We start from the raw sequence: 21,092 nt of genomic DNA on the forward strand, positions 1-21,092 counted from the left end.
CAAAAATGAAGAAACAGCATTGCTTTCATGGTTACCTAATCAATCAATTAACATTTAAGTTGCCAAATAACAAGCTATTTCCCCAAGTCTTAAGAGATATTCACATTGATACGATTGTTGTTCATACATGCTTTTTGTTGTTTCAAATTGCTTTGTGCTTTGTTAACTTGGCCAAATTCTAGTTAAAAAATTTAAATGAAGCAATAAAATAGAGGGCATTTTTCATAGCAGCCTGATATTAAACTAAACATATGTGAAATAGGATTTTCAAACAATTCCATTCAAAATCCTAAAGAGATTAGATCTAGGAGTTTTGCTGCAGAAAATCATGGTGGATTCATGAGAGGACTAACACTGACGTAAAATAGGCGAGAATTTCCCCTTCCTCAAGAAAAACATAGAGCAGTATGGTTATAGCCTTGAAGAAGGGATGCAGCAGCCATTAGGAAAACATGAATTTAGCATGGAAAACAGGAAAAGATGGGAAAGGAACTAAAGATTGCCCCACTTTTTGTAGAAGAGGGAGAAAGAGCAAAAAACTTTGTCAGGCTTTCAAGGTTCTGCTATTATACACTATTACAATAAAATAAAGTTCTGGTAGATCATACAGTTTGTTTCCTGACCTGGCCTACCTTGAAGGGCTGATATCCATCTTGAAAGCCTCACTGCTGTCTGTTAGGAGAGACACTGAACCCTGTCTTTGATTGTGAAGATGGCATTAGATCTTAATGGGAACCCCACTGTCCATGAACAACTTGCCAAAGCATGATTACAACACCAAGAGCAAGGGGATTTACTAATAGCAAATCTGCATAATGCAATGGACAACAGAAGAGAATATATGTACAGTGGGGCAAAAAAGTATTTAGTCAGCCACCAATTGTGCAAGTTCTCCCACTTAAAAAGATGAGAGAGGCCTGTAATTTTCATCATAGGTATACCTCAACTATGAGAGACAAAATGGGGGGGAAAATCCAGAAAATCACATTGTCTGATTTTTAAAGAATTTATTTGCAAATCATGGCGGAAAATAAGTATTTGGTCAATATCAAAAGTTCATCTCAATACTTTGTTATATATCCTTTGTTGGCAATGACAGAGGTCAAACGTTTTCTGTAAGTCTTCACAAGGTTTTCACACACTGTTGCTGGTATTTTGGCCCATTCCTCCATGCAGATCTCCTCTAGAGCAGTGATGTTTTGGGGCTGTCGCTGGGCAACATGGACTTTCAACTCCCTCCAAAGGTTTTCCATGGGGTTGAGATCTGGAGACTGGCTAGGCCACTCCAGGACCTTGAAATGCTTCTTACAAAGCCACTCCTTCGTTGCCCGGGCAGTGTGCTTGGGATCATTGTCATGCTGAAAGACCCAGCCACGTTTCATCTTCAATGCCCTTGCTGATGGAAGGAGGTGTTCACTCAAAATCTCACGATACATGGCCCCATTCATTCTTTCCTTTACACGGATCAGTCGTTCTGGTCTCTTTGCAGAAAAACAGCCCCAAAGCATGATGTTTCCACCCCCATGCTTCACAGTAGGCATGGTGTTCTTTGGATGCAACTCAGCATTCTCTCTCCTCCAAAAACAACAAGTTGAGTTTAGACCAAAACATTCTACTTTGGTTTCATCTGACCATATGACATTCTCCCAATCCTCTTCTGGATCATCCAAATGCTCTCTAGCAAACTTCAGACGGGCCCGGACATGTACTGGCTTAAGCAGGGGGACACATCTGGCACTGCAGGATTTGAGTCCCTGGCAGCGTAGTGTGTTACTGATGGCAGCCTTTATTACTTTGGTCCCAGCTCTCTGCAGGTCATTCACTAGGTCCCCCCGTGTGGGTCTGGGATTTTTGCTCACCGTTCTTGTGATCATTTTGACCCCACGGGGTGAGATCTTGCGTGGAGCCCCAGATCAAGGGAGATTACCAGTGGTCTTGTATGTCTTCCATTTTCTAATTATTGCTCCCACAGTTGATTTCTTCACACCAAGCTGCTTGCCTATTGCAGATTCAGTCTTCCCAGCCTGGTGCAGGTCTACAATTTTGTTTCTGGTGTCCTTCGACAGCTCTTTGGTCTTGGCCATAGTGGAGTTTGGAGTGTGACTGTTTGAGGTTGTGGACAGGGGTCTTTTATACTGATAACAAGGTCAAACAGGTGCCATTACTACAGGTAACGAGTGGAGGACAGAGGAGCCTTTTAAAGAAGTAGTTACAGGTCTGTGACAGCCAGACATCTTGCTTGTTTGTAGGTGACCAAATACTTATTTTCCACCATGATTTGCAAATAAATTCTTTAAAAATCAGACAATGTGATTTTCTGGATTTTTTTTCTCATTTTGTCTCTCATAGTTGAGGTATACCTATGATGAAAATTACAGGCCTCTCTCATCTTTTTAAGTGGGAGAACTTGCACAATTGGTGGCTAAATACTTTTTTGCCCCACTGTAGCTCAGGGTTGAATTGTGGAGTCCTTGGGGTTCTCTGAGCCTGGTTGTTTTCTTGCAGACTTTTCATTACCCAGCTAGTTAACATCTTCAGTGCTAGAAAGGAGTGGGGTTTTCTCTCTGTTTATATACAGTAGCTTGCTCTGTCAGTGTTGGTGGGGGTGTTGTTTGTTTTTAAAAGGAAACAAAAAGACCAGAACACCTCCTCACCAGCAATCTACACCCAGATAAGCAGAGATTAACACCAGGATTAACACCAGACAAACAATCAAGCAGTAAACAATACCTTAATCAAGGAACTACCAACTCAGACAAACAAGCAAGGAGTAAATAACAGCCTAATCAAGTAATTACCAAGGAAAAAACAACACCTCCACCAACATTGAGAGGGAAAGCTACTGTATAGAAACAGAGAGCAAACCCCACTCCCTTCTAGCACTGAAGATGTTACCTAGCCACGTAATGAAACGTCTGCAAGAAAATAACCAAGCTCAGAGAACCCCAAGAACTCTGTAATGGACAGCTCATACAGCATTTGGGACAAGGCTTGCTTCAGCATGGAGCAGTACAGCAAGCAGCAGCCCAGCCAATATTTCTGTACTCTCACAGGAGCATACCAGAGACATTTAGAAGAGCCCAGGAACAATTTCTGACTTTCATGACTCAGCATGAATTGTTCATGGCAGGTTGACTGGCAGAATTTCTTATAGATCACATCAAAATGACTTTTGCTCTGGTTTGCTAAAAGAAAGGGCTAACAAATTGGCTGTGCTCCTCATTGAAGGAACTGATCCATTACTGAATTACTAATTTCAGGCAAAGTTTCAGAGCTCCATTTGATGATTTGACCAGAAAAACAACAACAAATTAAGAAACTTGCAAGCTGAAACAAGATAATGATAAAGTTTGTGAATCATATCAAGTTTTAATTATTTGCCAGAGATGTGGGGTAGGATTATTTGGATTTGATTGACCAATTTTGAGAAGGACTTGCTTATGAACTGAGAGATGAGTTGTTAAGATATTTAGAAGAGCTATTCCAACACTGTTAATTGACCATCATTTGGAAGAGTTGAGGCATGTAGCCACCATAAGGAAAACATGAACTTAGCCCAGAAAGGCAAGAAGAGATGAGGAAGAATCTCAAAATTGCCCCGCCTTAACACTTTTTGGTATAAAAGAAAGGAAGAGACAAATTATGCCTTTAAATTTTGGGCATAGTTAGTGTGTTTTCTTATCTCAGGCTTCACAGCCGATTTCCATTGAAACTTCCATTCTGCTAAGGCATCACTTTATATAGATGAGCCATATAGAATAAAAATGCTAAATAAATAAATAAATGCAATCATTTTTAGATATGCCAAACTTACCTCCAGTTCCTTAATTTTGTCTTCTGCTATTTTTTGTTTTTCTAAGAGCTGGTTGTGAATTACTTCTTTTGGATGAAGAATAAACCTACAAAAATATGAACAAAAGGGAGAAGAAAACAGAACAATCTAATTTATTAAACATTCACAGATAAGGTCCTACAAATGACTAAGCAAAGTTCAGTGTGGCGCATATTGGCTCCTGCAGCAAAACACATAAAATGACAGAACTGATTTTAATTCATAGTAAAGCTACTGATTTTCACTATATAAGGTTTCTAGCTATTCAGGGCAGAATTAATCGAGTAGTTAAGTATATTACAGCAATAAACTAAAAAAAAAATTGTCCTCATGAGAATATTAACACCCAGACTTGAGAGCCAGTATGTTGTAGTGGTTAAAGGAACCCAGCTAGAAACCAGGAGACTGTGAGTTTTAATTCTGCCTTAGGCATAAAGCCAGCTGGGTGACTTAGGGCTAGTCACCCTCTCTCAGCCCCATGAAGAAAACAATGAAAAACCACTTCCAACAATCTTCCCAAGAACCCTTCATGGACTTGTCCAGACAGCTGCCAGAAGTCAAGACTGACTCAAAGGTACCAAAAAAAAAAAAAATTGAAGAGGTGTTAACAATGCTATAAGAATTTAAAACTTGATTAACATTTCCAGCCAAAAATGTATCTGATTCACTGCTAAAGTAAAAAGATACTCAAAAGCATGTATGTTCAACATGCTTAGTGGGGCCATAATAACGAATAAATGCAGTGTAATTATCTTAAAATTTAATCACCATTATTAAAATTATATTTCTGGATCACTTATTTCTTGCTCCACTAAAAATTTTGAAGACTTAATTCACAACACCTCTAGCAGATTTTGAAATTATATGCATTTGACTATCCATCTTCCAAATGGTCTTTTGGAAAGTTTTAAATTATTTGATTTACTAAAATTCTGTCTTGAAAGGACATGTAAGGCCTTCCACATTGTAGGAAATAACTAAAGATGATATGAATATAAAAACAGTACATGAAAAAAATGTTGTGGGTCAAGGGAAAATAAAGTATTTTCATTTTAGTTCTTTCATTAAACATAAAAAAATATAAGTAGCTAAAAATAAAAAAAAACAATTAGCACATTTAGTAAAAAATAGTACTGGAAAACAATATAAGAAAAATAGTGATCAATACCTTATAAAAGAAACAGAAAAGGGGGGTTCAGAAAACACAGGAACTCCACCCCAAACCAAGGTGACCCATTTTTCTTTTTAAAATATGAAAAATATCAGATATTTTAAAAGACATCTTCAGCAAATTCCAGATCAATGAACTTTTCTGTTGCTTCCTGATAAAAAAAAGTATTTAGTCCAGAGTCCAGAAACAAGTGAAAAAAAATCACTGGAAAAAAAATGCCTTTCATCGCACAGCCAAATGAGCCATATTAAATATGTTGTGGAGACAGATCTGGAAAAGATCATTATCCTTAATTCACTGTCCGTATCAGCAAGATTCTACCTGCTGAGATGAATGTAATATATTACCTGGTGCTTTTGATCCTACAAATCTAATCAAAATCTAACATATTAATTTATGTTAAAAAAAGAAAAACTATGGACTGATCTTGCTCAGTTTTAACAGGAATGTTTAAAAATCATACTTTATTTCTGTGAAATACTCTGTACACAGATAATTTCATCTTGAATATCTTCATTTACTTTCAATTCTGTTTCAAAATCTGTAGTACATTTATCGGAATTTTTAAAGTGATTTTTTTATGTGTGAATTGGTAACTAAGACTTTTAACTCAGCTATTTTCTGATCCAGAGAGTAAGGTCTTGTGCATCATCTTCAGATGATTCTTCATTTCATTTCAGCTGTTAAAATTCACTTGTTCTAAAAGACTGTAAATGATGAACTTTTAAAATGATAAGTAGCTCCAAATAATTTTGTTTCTTGCATTACTAATTTCTCTTAAGTTCATGAATAAATTCAGCCTTTTACTGTTTCACAGCTTGGAAGGAGGGGAGGTGTGATGATTCCTTCTTTTTTTACCTTCTTGATTTTAGATACTGTATATAATTTATCACCCACAGAGCATTCATATAAATTAAGAAAGATAACAAGGATTTACTATTTGCTAATTAAAGAGTAGGGCAGAGGATGACAAGATAATGCTTTAAGTTGGCAGGGAACCATGGATCATAAATCAGAACATCACAATATCCAGCTGGAAGACTACATATATACACCATACATACAGAACAATCATTCTATTCCCTTTTAGGGAAAACATTAGGTAAAGCACAGAAAAGAAGTAAAAAAAAAGCAAGCCAAAGGAATGATAAGAAAAAGAAATTCAATTTATTATACTTAATTCTTTTATCCTTACAAACCATCTTTGCTTTTACTACAACAGTTCACATACTGGCCTTTGTTCTTTAAACTTCTCACATTTCTCTTTTTGAGGATTTCATCAGCTCCATCCAGCCATGAATTTCTCCATCTTCCCCTTCCTCTCATACAATTCTTTCTTCTTTCATGTATTTATTTAGTTATTTGATTCTCATTCATTCTTCCTGTATGAACAAACCATCTCAGTGTATTTCCTTCACGCTGGTCACTCACATTCATACAGTGGCAACCACGAATGGGGGGGAGCAAGGGGGGACAGACTGATGAAAACTACATTACAAAACAAGCCCTGCCCCTTTTCTGTGTAAGTTGCAAGGTTGCATGCATACCCAAAAGGAGTGGAGCTTGCAGTGCAATGCTGCTTTTGTCAGTCTGTGGAAATCAGTGAGATCCTGTAGACGTCATGCTTTTGTATTCATCACTGATTGAATAATTATGGATTCCATCTCTCCTCATTTTAGCACACACATTTCTTATGTATTCTATTCCAGTTATTTTTATGTCCCTCCTGACATACCCAACTCTGTCATATAATAAAGTGGACAGAAGCAACCCCTTTTATACAGCTGTTTTTACTTATTTCAATGTGCCACATACCACCTCTGGACACATCAATGTTGAGCTACTTTGCAGGGTTTTCATAGCTCATCATGTCAACCACCATCTTGCATTTTGCAAGATGCATTAAGAATGACAGAGACTATCTACAAGCATTTAGATTCTTAAAAAAAAACTATACTAAAAAAAATAACTTTTTAAAACTAAGAAACATTTTAAGCTCCTATCTTTGTTCTTATCTGATTTTATTTTAAAAATAAAGCCGCAATTAATTCACACTAAAATGGATTTTTTAAAAAAAATTGTTTAAAAAGACAGTTTGCAATGTACAAATCAATCAATTTCCTCTCCAGGCAGTCTATGTTAATCATTGCTAGCACTGTTCATCCATTTGCTAAAAAAATGAAAAGCAGGAACAGATCTTTGATGCAAAATGGGAATATAGGAACTTTACATTTTACCCCTACCTTGACTTCTAGAAGCACTAGACGTTAACTTTGAAAAATTAACCAGTAAGGTTTAGAATCTGGCCATTATGGCTCACTTTGGGGGTGAGGATGGATCACCTCCCTTTCCATTGCTTGTTAATATACAATTGTCATAAAGACTCCATGTTAATCTTTGCCACAAAAGTTAGATATAGTTTTGTTGGCATATTCCAGCATTCCAAAATCTGTAAACAGATTCTTGCTGCTGAAATTGTTGTCCATCTTGGTGATATAGATGGTGCTATGAGAGCAAACTGGAGTGAAAGACCGAAGACTTGGGTAATGATTGGTAGAAAAGGTGGATTAGGCAGCTAAGTAAACTGATCAGTATATAGGATGGGCAGAGCTTAATTGCTAAAGAAAACAAATTCTGTTCCCATTGCATGATCTATTCTAGTTTAAGCAGAACCCAAAATAGAGTCTTGAGTTCTTTCCAGAATGGACATGTGTTTTTTAAAAAATGTCAACCTCTGCCTGAACAATTAGTGTAGCTGATGTTTTGGGGCACTATGCCTTGTACATTAATTCCTATACATGGAAAACAATGCAATTCTTTTTTAAGTTTAATATAGTTTTAAATTAAATCAATTACTAGAACATACTTTTTGAAAACATGCCTAGCACTTGTTCGTGACTTATTTTTCAAACCTGTTTTTAGTTGATTGGATAGATATTTGCAATATAGGTCCTACTATAATATCCAATGGTGTTCCATTAATATTATCAATTAATATAAGAAAAGACTATCTTGTTCTTTTCAAGATGCTATTGTAATACATCATTATTACAATGTGAACAATTTACAAAGTAGATCAAACAAGATTTTTTTTCTGTATAAATAGACACTATGAATTTAATGAATGCCTGGCCTGCTTTTAAGGGTAAAGATTCATGGTCATCTTATTGCTTACACTGGAGCTAGATGTTTACGTCTGCTAAATTGGAATTTAATTCCCTTATACATTGGATATAGTTTTTTTTATTGAAACCTAGTAAATTATTGGCTTCTCAACTGAAACAACAACTAACCTTTGGAGCCAGCTATATATTTTTGTCATACCATCCAGCCCACATTTGACTACCTTGTTAATAAGAAAGTTATGAGATAATTTGTCAATGTTGTGTTGAAATCATGTTATTTTATATTTCCAACATTCCCACAATCTCACAGGGATATAAGAAAAATGAGATAAGGTTGGTCTGGCAAGACTTCTTGACAAATCCAGGCTGACTTCTGATAATGACTGCATTATGTTCAAAGTGATTACTGTTTGATCTTTTTGTTATTTGCTCTGGAATCTTGCCAAACATTAGTGTCAGACTAACTGATTTGTAGTTTCCCTGATCATCCTTTTCCAATAGTTTTGAGATAGGGGCAATATTTTTCTTCTACAAGATTATAATTATCTTTCCCTTTTTAATCATTTTTCATAGATTGGAAGGACAGATAAATGGATCACTGGAGGCTTCACATTTCTTGAGCTTTCCTCCCAGATTTTTGACGAATATTAATGATATGAATGCAGCTGACCTTTGCAGTACCACATGGATTAAGAGAAGAGGATAATTGTCAATGAACTTATAAATGCTGACAGTTGTTTTATTATGTTCCTTATCTTCCTGATATGCAGCATTATTTTCAAATGTTTGGTCTGGTTGCCACACATTTTTTTCAATAGTGAGTTTTCTATTATCAGAACTCTTTTGTCTTCTTGTAGAATGCTGTTGTATCCCCCATTCCTTCAGGGATCCACTATCCTGACTCCTGTTCCACAATGTTTTTTCTTCTTCCCATGTACACCGAAAGCCTTTTTTTTCCTGTGGCAACCTGAAAACTGTTTCTGCTGTTGTGATGTAGAATATCTTCTATGTGTTTTGCTCCTGGTACTTACTCTCAACCACTGGACATGGTCCTTTGATTCTCTTCTTTCTGGAGACTTACTTTCTCTGATAAACTTTAATCTTCTTCTAATCTGCTTAGCTTAAGTGTGATCATTCGCTGATCCAACCCTTTGCCTTCTTCAAGTGAAATCTATAATTTATTCTTAGCAAGAAGATGCAATGATGAGATACAGTTCTTCCAGAGCAAGGGAAAAAACAGCACTACTTACCCTAATAACACTATCAGTCTTACTATATCTAATATTTGAATCAGCTTGCTTGAGGAAATGGGAGCTGTTTACAACTCTAATATATTTACATGACTTAAGAAAACAGAAATAAACATATGGCTTCCAAATTAGTATTTTTGCATAGCTAGACAGTTAACTGGATGGTAGATTTATACCACTGCTCATACTGCAACCTTTTATAAAAATGGTGGAACATCTCTAAAACAGTAATTGAGACAACATGGCATTGGTAAATGAAGAAAAGGATTGGATTTTAAAGACATTTTACTATTAATTAGTGATAGAGAAGTTCATAATTTTAAAAACGTAAGAAGGAAGAAAGGATATGAGACCACTTTTCAAATACCTGTAAAGATGTTATACAAAAGAATATATTTTTTTAACATCCTATGGAGCAGGTCATAGAATAATGATTTTAAGTCACAAGGAGTCAGATTCCAGTTTAACATTAATAATAATAACTTATTAAACTTGCATAAACATGTATATTATTAAATTTAATAAAATTATTGTTGTTGTTAATGCAAACAGAACAGTTTGAATATGTAATCAATTACCCAGAGAAATGGTAGACTCCCCTTCACTGGATACAGTGGGGCAAAAAAGTATTTAGTCAGCCACCAATTGTGCAAGTTCTCCCACTTAAAAAGATGAGAGAGGCCTGTAATTTTCATCATCAATTTCACCTCAACTATGAGAGACAAGATGGGGGAAAAAATCCAGAAAATCACATTGTCTGATTTTTAAAGAATTTATTTGCAAATCATGGCGGAAAATAAGTATTTGGTCAATATCAAAAGTTCATCTCAATACTTTGTTATATATCCTTTGTTGGCAATGACAGAGGTCAAACGTTTTCTGTAAGTCTTTACAAGTTTTCACACACTGTTGCTGGTATTTTGGCCCATTCCTCCATGCAGATCTCCTCTAGAGCAGTGATGTTTTGGGGCTGTCGCTGGGCAACATGGACTTTCAACTCCCTCCAAAGGTTTTCCATGGGGTTGAGATCTGGAGACTGGCTAGGCCACTCCAGGACCTTGAAATGCTTCTTACAAAGCCACTCCTTCGTTGCCCGGGCAGTGTGCTTGGGATCATTGTCATGCTGAAAGACCCAGCCACGTTTCATCTTCAACGCCCTTGCTGATGGAAGGAGGTGTTCACTCAAAATCTCATGATACATGGCCCCATTCACTCTTTCCTTTACACAGATCAGTTGTCCTGGTCCCTTTGCAGAAAAACAGCCCCAAAGCATGATGTTTCCACCCCCATGCTTCACAGTAGGTATGGTGTTCTTTGGATGCAACTCAGCATTCTCTCTCCTCCAAAAACAACAAGTTGAGTTTAGACCAAAATGTTCTACTTTGGTTTCATCTGACCATATGACATTCTCCCAATCCTCTTCTGGATCATCCAAATGCTCTCTAGCAAACTTCAGACAGGCCCGGACATGTACTGGCTTAAGCAGGGGGACACATCTGGCACTGCAGGATATGAGTCCCTGGCGGCATAGTGTGTTACTGATGGTAGCCTTTGTTACTTTGGTCCCAGCTCTCTGCAGGTCATTCACTAGGTCCCCCCGTGTGGGTCTGGGATTTTTGCTCACCATTCTTGTGATCATTTTGACCCCACGGGGTGAGATCTTGCGTGGAGCCCCAGATTAAAGGAGATTATCAGTGGTCTTGTATGTCTTCCATTTTCTAATTATTGCTCCCACAGTTGATTTCTTCACACCAAGCTGCTTGCCTATTGCAGATTCAGTCTTCCCAGCCTGGTGCAGGTCTACAATTTTGTTTCTGGTGTCCTTCGACAGCTCTTTGGTCTTGGCCATAGTGGAGTTTGGAGTGTGACTGTTTGAGGTTGTGGACAGGGGTCTTTTATACTGATAACAAGGTCAAACAGGTGCCATTACTACAGGTAACGAGTGGAGGACAGAGGAGCCTCTTAAAGAAGTAGTTACAGGTCTGTGAGAGCCAGACATCTTGCTTGTTTGTAGGTGACCAAATACTTATTTTCCACCATGATTTGCAAATAAATTCTTTAAAAATCAGACAATGTGATTTTCTGGAATTTTTTTTCTCATTTTGTCTCTCATAGCTGAGGTATACCTATGATGAAAATTACAGGCCTCTCTCATCTTTTTAAGTGGGAGAACTTGCACAATTGGTGGCTGACTAAATACTTTTTTGCCCCACTGTATATTCAGAGGCTGGACAATTGTTATGGGTGCTTTGATTTGGATTACTGCACAGATGGGATTAGTATTAATGGTGTAATTGGTCTTTTCAGTTCTACAGTTTTGAGCATCTCTTCCACATTGACATCAGTGAACTTCAAAATGCTCAGCTGTAGCTAAAAATTCATAACAATTGTTAAGGAAAAATCTGCCAGTTTCCATTTACAGGTAGTCCTTTTTTAGTGATTGCCTCATTTATTGACCATTCACAGTTACAACAGTGATGAAAAAGTAACTTTACGACCAATCCTCACATTTATGACCTTTGTAGGTCTGTAAAGCAAATGAAAGCTGAAGTAAGAGCATAAGCACAGTTGTGGTTTCACTTAGCAACCATTTCACTTAACAACTGAGTTGCCAGTCCCAATTGTGGTCACTAAATGAGGACTACCTGTATTAGCATTTTGAATTTAAAAATAGAGTATCATTATTACTCCTTTATAGTCTCCTTTATATTTGTATCTCATAGTTAACAAACCATTTACTGGCCATGTTGCAGCTCTGATGCTTTTCTAATCAGATATTCAGTTCCATTACAAACTTCTGTCTGTGTGTATGTGTGTATGTGTGTGGGTGTGTGTGTGTGAGAGAGAGAGAGAGAGATTTTTTTTAATATCAAATCAAATTTTAAGAAACGTGTGGTACAGGTTTAGCTCTACAAGCAGCAAAGCTATTGCTTAACTACCAGATTCCTGAAGCACAAATTTGAAGTGGAGCATATATTATATTAAAGCACAAAGATTTATCTTGCACTATCAATTTAAAAATGAAGAGAGAAATGATATTGCACAAATGCTTCTGATGTTAATATAATAAAGCACACAGAATCACAAGAGGTTTCATATTATTATACTTGAACATCATAAAAAAAAGAATATACTGTACACTGCAATTTGATACATATTTACATAGGAACAAAGCACTTTCAACATAACAGGAGTTTCATAACTGAATCTCATGTAAGTTTATTCAGAAATAGATTCAGAGAAATTACGTGCACTAAAATCCTACTAAGTCAGACATTTTATCACCAATTCACTAATCACTATCTAGCAATAACATAATCATAATTCTGTGTGCTACTTTCAGATGTTTAGGTCTGATAGGGATATCTTCAACAAAAGCTATTTGCAGCTTCATAAAAGGAAAGCCAGCAATGCAAAGTACAGGATGATAAATTAGTCTATGTTGTATTCAAGTAGTATCTGTTTCTCAGAAGACAGTCCAGCATTTTGGCTTTTTGCCAGTACATATTAATTCAGTTAGTTCATATTCTTTTGAAAGACTTATGTAGCCTGATATAAGCACATACACCAATGTTGACTTTTGCTGCTTGGACTATTTGTGAACTGACATCAATATCTTAATTTGAATACTATGATGAATGTGTAAAATGCATAATACCCTGTCTGAATATTTGCAAGTGTTTCTGGTACTCCCTCTGAATATGGGGATAATGAACAGAATTCATTCAAATTCATCCAAATAATGAAAATACTTACAGCCCATTGCTGTGTGAGAAAGAAAGTGGGAGTGATGTTCACCATTAAGGTGGAGGTTTTTGTTTTGTATTTCTTGATTTTTAATAGAGTTTTTAATTTGTATGTCATTCTTATTATTATTACTCTAAACAACCCAGAATCACTTTGGAACGCAGCAGTATATGAGTGTTCTAAAATAAACATTGTAAAAAAAATTAAAGCTCATGATCAAAACTGATTTTTTTAAAATGTTCATTTAACTGTTGTTCAGTTAAGGAAAGCTAATTCTAGAATTCTAGTGATGACATAATGGACAACTTTGTTTGCTGAGTGTTACACAGTTACTGCTAAATGCACAAAATGTGCATTGTAGAAGCAATCTTGTGCATTTGGAGAAAGCTCCAACTGAACACCCAGAGAAATGGATTTTTGGTATTATCCATAAGTTGTGTTGATTAAACTGATTCTCTGCTAGGCTCAATTTTGGCTATTTGTTCAGAGGTCATGACAAAGATGCTTAAGTATTGCTTCCATTCTGTGCTATGAATCTGGTGAGGTATCATCTTTGACTCTTGCCCTGGACAGAGGTGGTGTACAATTTGGAAATGTCAAGGGGCCTTCACATAAATTCATCTTGTGCACCAATTGCGCCCATTCCTGGACTGGGAGGCCTTGTTCACAGTCACTCATGCCCTGGTCACTTCCTGGATGGATTACTGCAACACGCTCTACATGGGGCTGCCCTTGAAAACCATCCAGAAATTTACAATTGGTCCAGAATGCAGCGGCACACAGAGTTTTGGGCACTCCATGGTTTGCTATGTGCACTGGCTTCCAGTTCTTTTCCAGGTGCAATTCAAGGTACTACATGGCACAGGACCAGTTACTGGTGGGAATGCCTCTCCCTGAGGGTATCTACCTACTCCACCAGGTCCGACAGAATGGGCATGCTCCAGGTCCCTTCCCTTAAATGTTGCCATCTAATAGGACCTAGGCAGCACACCTTCTCAGTAGCAGTCCCTGACCTTTGGAAAATCCTTCCCCGAGATTTGACAGGCTCCTACTCTCTTGGCCTTCCGAAAAGTCCTGAAGCCCTGGCTTTTCCCACAAATGTTGAGTAGTGTGTCCCTGTTGGATATGAGCGGTGTGTTGCTCTGTGAAGTGCCAGGAGTTTTTTATGTCGCTATTAGACTTTTTATTGTTTCATTATTGTTGTAAGCTGGCCAGAGTTATGATACATAAGATGGGCAGCTATACAAATATTTTAAATAAATAAAATTTTATCTGAACTGCCTCGCACATTTTCAGATCTAGGCCACCTCAACTTCTTTGTTTAATTAGTCAGACAGAACAGTAGCCTTGTTCCTTTTTCGTCTGCCAAAAAGTTTTGCCCACCAGTGACTTTCAGCTGCTTATGTGGATATCTACAAATGCATTCTACATGATCTCTCTGGCCAGGCAAGCTTGCTGATGAAGTACTCTGCTAGAGATGTTACAAAGCCACTGCCAAGGCTCATCAAGTCCATTAAGGACTAACTTCATTCAGGATGGGGCAAGTTATTCTGCAAAATGCAGATTTTTCAAAGACATATATAGTATAAGTAATGGGGTGTTAAACATCCTGACATCTTTTTGGAGAGAAACTCTGCCAAGCCTGGTCTCTAACTTTCAGAGTTGGCTTGCTGGCAATTTTCTCCTTTAGATGATGGAACAAGAGGAATCTAACAAAGAAGGAACGATAGGTATATGTAGTGGAAATAGCAGAAACTTTGCAGGAAACTTACCATGCTGCAGTTCTTGATTTTTAAGGAAACTTAAGATGAGGGTAGCCAATCACATGATTAAAAAAAAAACAATTTTTTAACAAACCCAGAACAAGAAGAAGTAGGATTCCTGGCAGGAACCAACCATCCTACTGCAAGTAGCCCTGAAGAGACAGAGGTGACATGTGACAAACATCTACGAAGCCAGCTCAACTGGATTCTTTCTTTACCTTCAACAAACCAACAGACCATTATGACTAGCTATTCGGAGAAAGGATTTTAGAAATATTTATTTGGCTTTCCATAATATTTATTGTAGATTTATTTACAAATTTTCATATTACTTGCAAGCTGCTTTGGAAAAATTGTTATCCTGAAAGCCAGAATATAATAATGATAAGAAATAAAATAATAATTAGTCTAGCAGACAGAAAGATGATTCTGTCTGAAAATAACAAAATGAAATTTAACAGAGACATATGCAATTTTAGAAAAAAGAGATCAAATGCACAATTACAGAATGGGGAATATTTGACTTGGTAAAAGAATTTTTGAATTATAATTGATCACAAGAGGAATATATATCAACAATATAACATTGCTGCAAAAAAGTGAAACACAGTATTAGGTCTCATCAATAAAATTAAACTGTCCATATTAGGGGAAGTAAATATTTCCATTCTGTTGTGCTCTAATCAGATCCTATATTAAGTACTGTCTAGTTTTGGCACCACCTGCTAAAAGGGATTCAGACAAACTGAAACAAATGCAAATAAAGATAAGGACGATAGGGGACCAGAAACCAAATCTTAAGAAAAAATTCAGAGATCTGTTTTGAGAAAATATGACAGGGAAGGGATATGATAATACTGTTCTAATACCTGAGGGAAGATCACACTGAAGAAAGGTATTACCTGTTCACTATTTATTCTAGGGTGCAAAACATGAAGCAATAGTTTTGAATTACAGGAAAGCAGATTCTACTTGAATATTAGGCAACACTTCATAATTGTAAGATCAGTTTGAAATAGAACCAATTCCTTAAGGGAGGTGTAGGCTTCCCTTGGCTGGGGAGAAGAGGCTGAACAGATATTTGTGAGGGATGCTTTAATATGAATTCCTGCACAGAACAAAATTTGGGTTTAGTAGCCAAACTGGTCCCTTCCAGTTCTATGATTCTGTAATTCCTAAGTGACTACAGTGCCACAAAATATACATAAAATGTTTATTTAAAGAAAAATCCAACCAGTAAAGTTTTTGGAAAATTTACATATTTGAGACTGCATTATCAGTAGCCTTAACATTCTGGTTCAGTTCATCTGTGACTCAAATTATCTTGGTTAAGTTTTAATTTATATGTGTAGATATTTATTTAGTAAACAGCCATACAGCATGTATGTATATAGCAAGTTGGCAAAGACTAAGCCAGGCCTCAAGAGAGAGAGACAGCCAAATTCCAGCCCAAAGAGTACCTTTCCAGCTGATCAAGGGACACAGAGAATGTGTCAAAAATTCAGAAAGTTGGATTGAATTACTTACAGGGTAGAAGTATCCTTGCATGCACAGAGCTTCACACCATATAGCAGCAAACCTAAGACATTCAGTTTGAATAATTTGATGGCTGCAGGCACACAGTTACTGCTTTTGTGGTTTGCAAATCTGGTAATCTCACCCAATAGGTTTATCATTGATTTGACAATTATAAGGTTAAAATACTTTTTAGTGAAAACTAGGATCTTTGTGTTAAGCATAACTAATGTCTAGGTCATCCCTTGAACAAAAGAATATTACTGCTCCTCAGCAACCACGAAGGCCAACTTGGTGGCATCTTCTGCACAGAGTAAAATAAAAATGGGCCTATGGGTGAGGGCTGGAGGATGAAGTTGGGTTTTGCAAGGGATGTCATTAACATAAAAACTGAACAGTAGAGAAGCTAGAATGCATCCCTGCTTGACTCTCTTGGAGACAGAAATGGAGGTAGTTAATTCTCTACTGTTTTTACATCTGATATGTGTAAAGGTATTCGCACGCAGCAGCTAGTACAGAGACCCACCAATTAAGACTTATTTCCAAGAATTCTGAAGGCATTGTCCCTTCCCACCACTTTACTGTTCTTCAATTGGGAAATCAATTTAAGGATTCTGAAGTTGAAACTAGCGGCCACTTCTACAAGAGGTCAGAAATTGGGAGGCCTAGGCTTTATCCGCTGACTGATGTTTATTTATGGAATTTATAGGTTGCCCCAATTTGCCATAACTCTAGGCTGTCTACAAAATACAACAATAAACCATTTTTTTAAAAAAAGTATATCACCAAAAAGAAAAAGTCTGGGGAAAAAAGAGATATCCATACAGTGCATTACAGAAGGTACTGCTGACTGCTGTCAGGAACCATCTGAAAGATTCCTTGTTTTATGGCCAGAACTCCAGCCACCTTTGCAGTAGCCAGCTGTCACTTTTTTAAAGTATAGGTACATGGTAACTGATCAAGATCAAAGTAATCACACGTGGTAGGGGAGAAGATAAATCCCTTGCCTACCACTTGTGATTACTTTGACCTTTATTTTCAATACTTTAAGCTACCTAAATAAAAGAATGTCAATAATCTTTAACAATAAATAATAAACATCGCTGTACTGAAACAGCACAATGTATTAAGATTTATAACAACATAATAAAAAAGAAGAAAAAAAGAAGACCAATCTCTGTACCTTTTTACCTAAAAATTATTTCTGGTTAGAACAATCCTGAAGCACTGGAGATAATCTGATATCTCACCTCATTTTCTGCTCAGACCAATGGCTGTTTAACCATGAGACAGACATGTTAGATTCATATGACATGCAAAACCATGACTAGACCAAATAAAGCAAAGACAAATGGTTCTACAGATTAGAGTTAACAATCTTTCTTTTAACCACAGTCCTGGTATGCATGATATGCTAAACTCAACACCAATATGGTTGACTGTGCCGTACAAACTTGGTATAAATGCTGTAGGAAAATTAAAACAGTTGAGAAAACAAGAAAACTGAATGTAAATAAGATACCTGATGAAATATAGCAATTACTCACATTCGTCCTATACCTTCATACATCCTTGTTTCTTCAGCCAAAGTCATGATCTCTGTATCTGTAAGATGTGCATGCTTCTTTGTTCTGTTCAGCTGATCTATCTGTATATCTGCCAGTTTCACCTTTTGTTGGGTTTCAATGACCTTGGCTTGAAGTTCAGAAAATGCCTGACATGGAGAACAATACAAATGCAGCTAAATTAAAAATATATATAAGTGACTGACTTCACTGTGGCAAAGAACATCTGAGCCCCTTTATAGTGCACATTTTAAATTTTTTAGCAGATATCTAACTAGTCATCTATTCAAAGAGAAAAGCCAGGACAACTTCAGAATGTCTAATGTATAGGTAGGGGCTGACATCATGATTAAAGATGGCAAAATAGAGAAGAGCTCCTTTCCCCCCACTGCAGTCTCTTACAAACAGCATGTACTGTATATGTAAACATCAGGTACTGTAAATGAAAGAAAAAGGTGGATTACGCACCAAAGACCAAGAAAGTTTAAAGAAGAAAACCAGGAATAACACTAAATGAGGACTAATATGCATATATCTTTAATGACAATCAGATTATATAATTCAGAGAATGTTGTGATGAAATGGGAATTTACCATCATGGCCTGCATCACAGCTCTGAGGGACAGTTTAGTGGAAAGAATAATATTTACCTTGTTTATATAATTGCAATACAAAATTGCAATAATAATTGCATACAAAAATTCTGCAAAGTAAATGGGCAGTACTACTCACTCAACTGTAGATCTGCTCTGCATTCTACAAATTCCCTTATAACTGGTTCATACACTATAACAAGCAAAAGCCACATTATCTCTTCAATGTATGAACAGACGTTTGGTGCCCTTGCTTAGCTATGTGTGAACCCAGTGAGTTTTATCATTGAGTGGAGATTTTTCCTTGCTTATGATAGGTTAATTCATTTCTTCCACATACGGAAAGCAGACCCCGAAGATTAAAACTGGGTGAACAAGAAACAATGAAATTTAAAGTGTAAAGGGATATGGAAGGTTTTGAAAGTCAAATACAGTTAGCTAATGTGCTTATCTTCGATGGAGCCTAAATGATAGATGAAATCAGAAGTATAATGACCTTATATTTTTCCTGCAGAAAGGGGATAGTTTATTATAAATAATTACAATTAGGAAAAATAACAGCAGGGAAGGAAGAACAGAAAAGGGAGACAGATCCATGTCAATAAGAGTCATTAGTTGACAGATATCATCAAAGTGTTCTGGTTTGATACCTTAAACTTCTAGAATTACAGTTTGCAACAAGTTAGCTCAGTTTGAATTGAAATACTACACATTTTAAATTTTGTTAGTTTTATCTTTTATGCAACTTGTGTAGGATTAAATATATGAATGTTAAAACATATCTTAACCCCTACCCAAAATGTTTACATCTAGATGTTTGTTATATAGATCCAAGACAAAAAGCAACCTAATTTAAATTTGACTATCACTTGACTACAGTTTCCAAATAGAATTAAATCAATAACGATGCTTTTCTCCCTTCATTCTTCGAATTAGATACACAACGAAATTTAGGGCCAAAAGATTCAAATAAATTCCCACCAAAACATTCTGTTAAACATTCTCCTACGAACAATGAGCAATGACACTTGCTTAAAGAGAAAATGGATTACATGAGAAATAAATTGTCGCCACAATTCGGTTCACAGACAAAATGCTTCCAAATATATATTGCTGAGGGAGGGGAAACAATAGAAGTAAAAAGTTTGCGGAGATCATTCGCCAAGCTGGGAAGAGGAGATAGATCAGATGAACTCACCAGCAGAATTTGCTGATGTTCTATGACGTCGAACTCGACTGGAAGGGAAGTTTATCTTTCAATCAAGAATAAGCTTTTAAACGCTAAGAAGTCTGATATTCTTCATACAGAAGTGGCCTAAAATTCCTCGGAGACCCTCTCGGGAGGCGACACCAACCATCAAAACCCAACCGGACTCCTCTGCTAATGGACAACATTAGCCTAACTTCCAAATCCTCCTTGCTGCCAGGCAAGCCCAAGCCCAACCCTGTTTTCCCTTTCTTTACCTTTTTCAGCTCAAGATCCACGGGAGCCGCCATTTTAACTAGTCCAAAAAAGCTACGCATGCGCATGGGCAACAGCTTTAACGGACGGCGCTAGCGGTCTTTTGTCCCTGTACAGTTGAGACATGCGCAGTGGGGAACAGCAGGTGACGGCGCGTCTTACTGGTAGTTTGAAAAGTGTGGAACGTTAGGTCTTTCCTGCTCAGTGTTTTCTTCGGTTTACCAGGAAATCCGCCTTAAATCATTCAGTTAGCAGTTTTTAATGTCTTCAATAAAAATACACAAGGGTTTTCTCTTCTGTCATAATAACAGCTCTATCACTGGTTCCCATATAAATAACAGATTGGATATTTAGTTAGTCGCCCTCCAACCTTGAGAGTTATTGGCAATACTGGTATAACACAAGAAAACAAAGTTCAGGTAATAAGCGCGCGCTGCAATTTTACACCCCGTCCCCCTCCACTTTCCTCCCCTTTTGCAGCTAACAAGTTATATGGACAGTAAATGAACGCAGTCTTGGAAGTTCAGACTGGTTCACATCACATTCATGCTAATTTATGCTGTTGGGTCCTGGTTCATACATTGTGCAACCAACTGTTGAGGCATGGTTTGTTGAATAAGCTACATTATATCAAGCCATAAACCATTGTTAAGTCAATGGTTTGGTTCACACAATTTGCTATGCCCATAGTTTAACAAATCACATTATGGTTTGCAATAGCATGCTTAACCATTGTTTATTTAATAAATTACAGTGACTGAGTTCAAACAACATACTAAGACATATAAATCACTTTTTCAATAACAGTAATGTGCATTGTGTACATGTCAGTGTTGTGTATTATTCAGGGCTTGCTTTAGGAAATCTGCAGAATACCATGATAACCTCTGTTACCATTTTCCTTACAATAATTTTTCGTTAATTCATTTTAAGACATGCTTTTTGTCCTAATTTTTCCTAACTATGTGTGCTGATAGCCTTCTGTTAATGCTAAGAGAAATATATTTAACGTATTTTCTGATCCAGTTTTGTTAATATGTTTTGACACGTTCTTGAGCTCTATCTCATC

At 36.8% G+C, this 21,092-nt stretch overlaps 1 protein-coding gene across 1 annotated transcript in view; it reads right to left on the minus strand.

Moving 5' to 3' along the window:
- Window positions 1-20,140, minus strand: part of PFDN1 (prefoldin subunit 1) — a 39,128-nt gene extending 18,988 nt beyond the window's left edge. The window contains exons 1-3 of the mRNA XM_007431071.4: window positions 20,026-20,140; window positions 17,951-18,117; window positions 3,815-3,899 (exon numbers count right to left, since the gene is read on the minus strand). Coding sequence (XP_007431133.1) covers window positions 3,815-3,899; window positions 17,951-18,117; window positions 20,026-20,091 — 318 coding nt within the window. The 5' untranslated portion in view covers window positions 20,092-20,140. The remainder of the gene's footprint in view (window positions 1-3,814; window positions 3,900-17,950; window positions 18,118-20,025) is intronic.
- Window positions 20,141-21,092: the final 952 nt, after the last annotated feature.

The sequence above is a fragment of the Python bivittatus genome, unplaced genomic scaffold (assembly GCF_059951505.1).
Source record: "Python bivittatus isolate LINGU-HERP-01145 unplaced genomic scaffold, Pbiv_v1 ctg000960_np1212, whole genome shotgun sequence".
NCBI lineage: Eukaryota > Metazoa > Chordata > Lepidosauria > Squamata > Pythonidae > Python > Python bivittatus.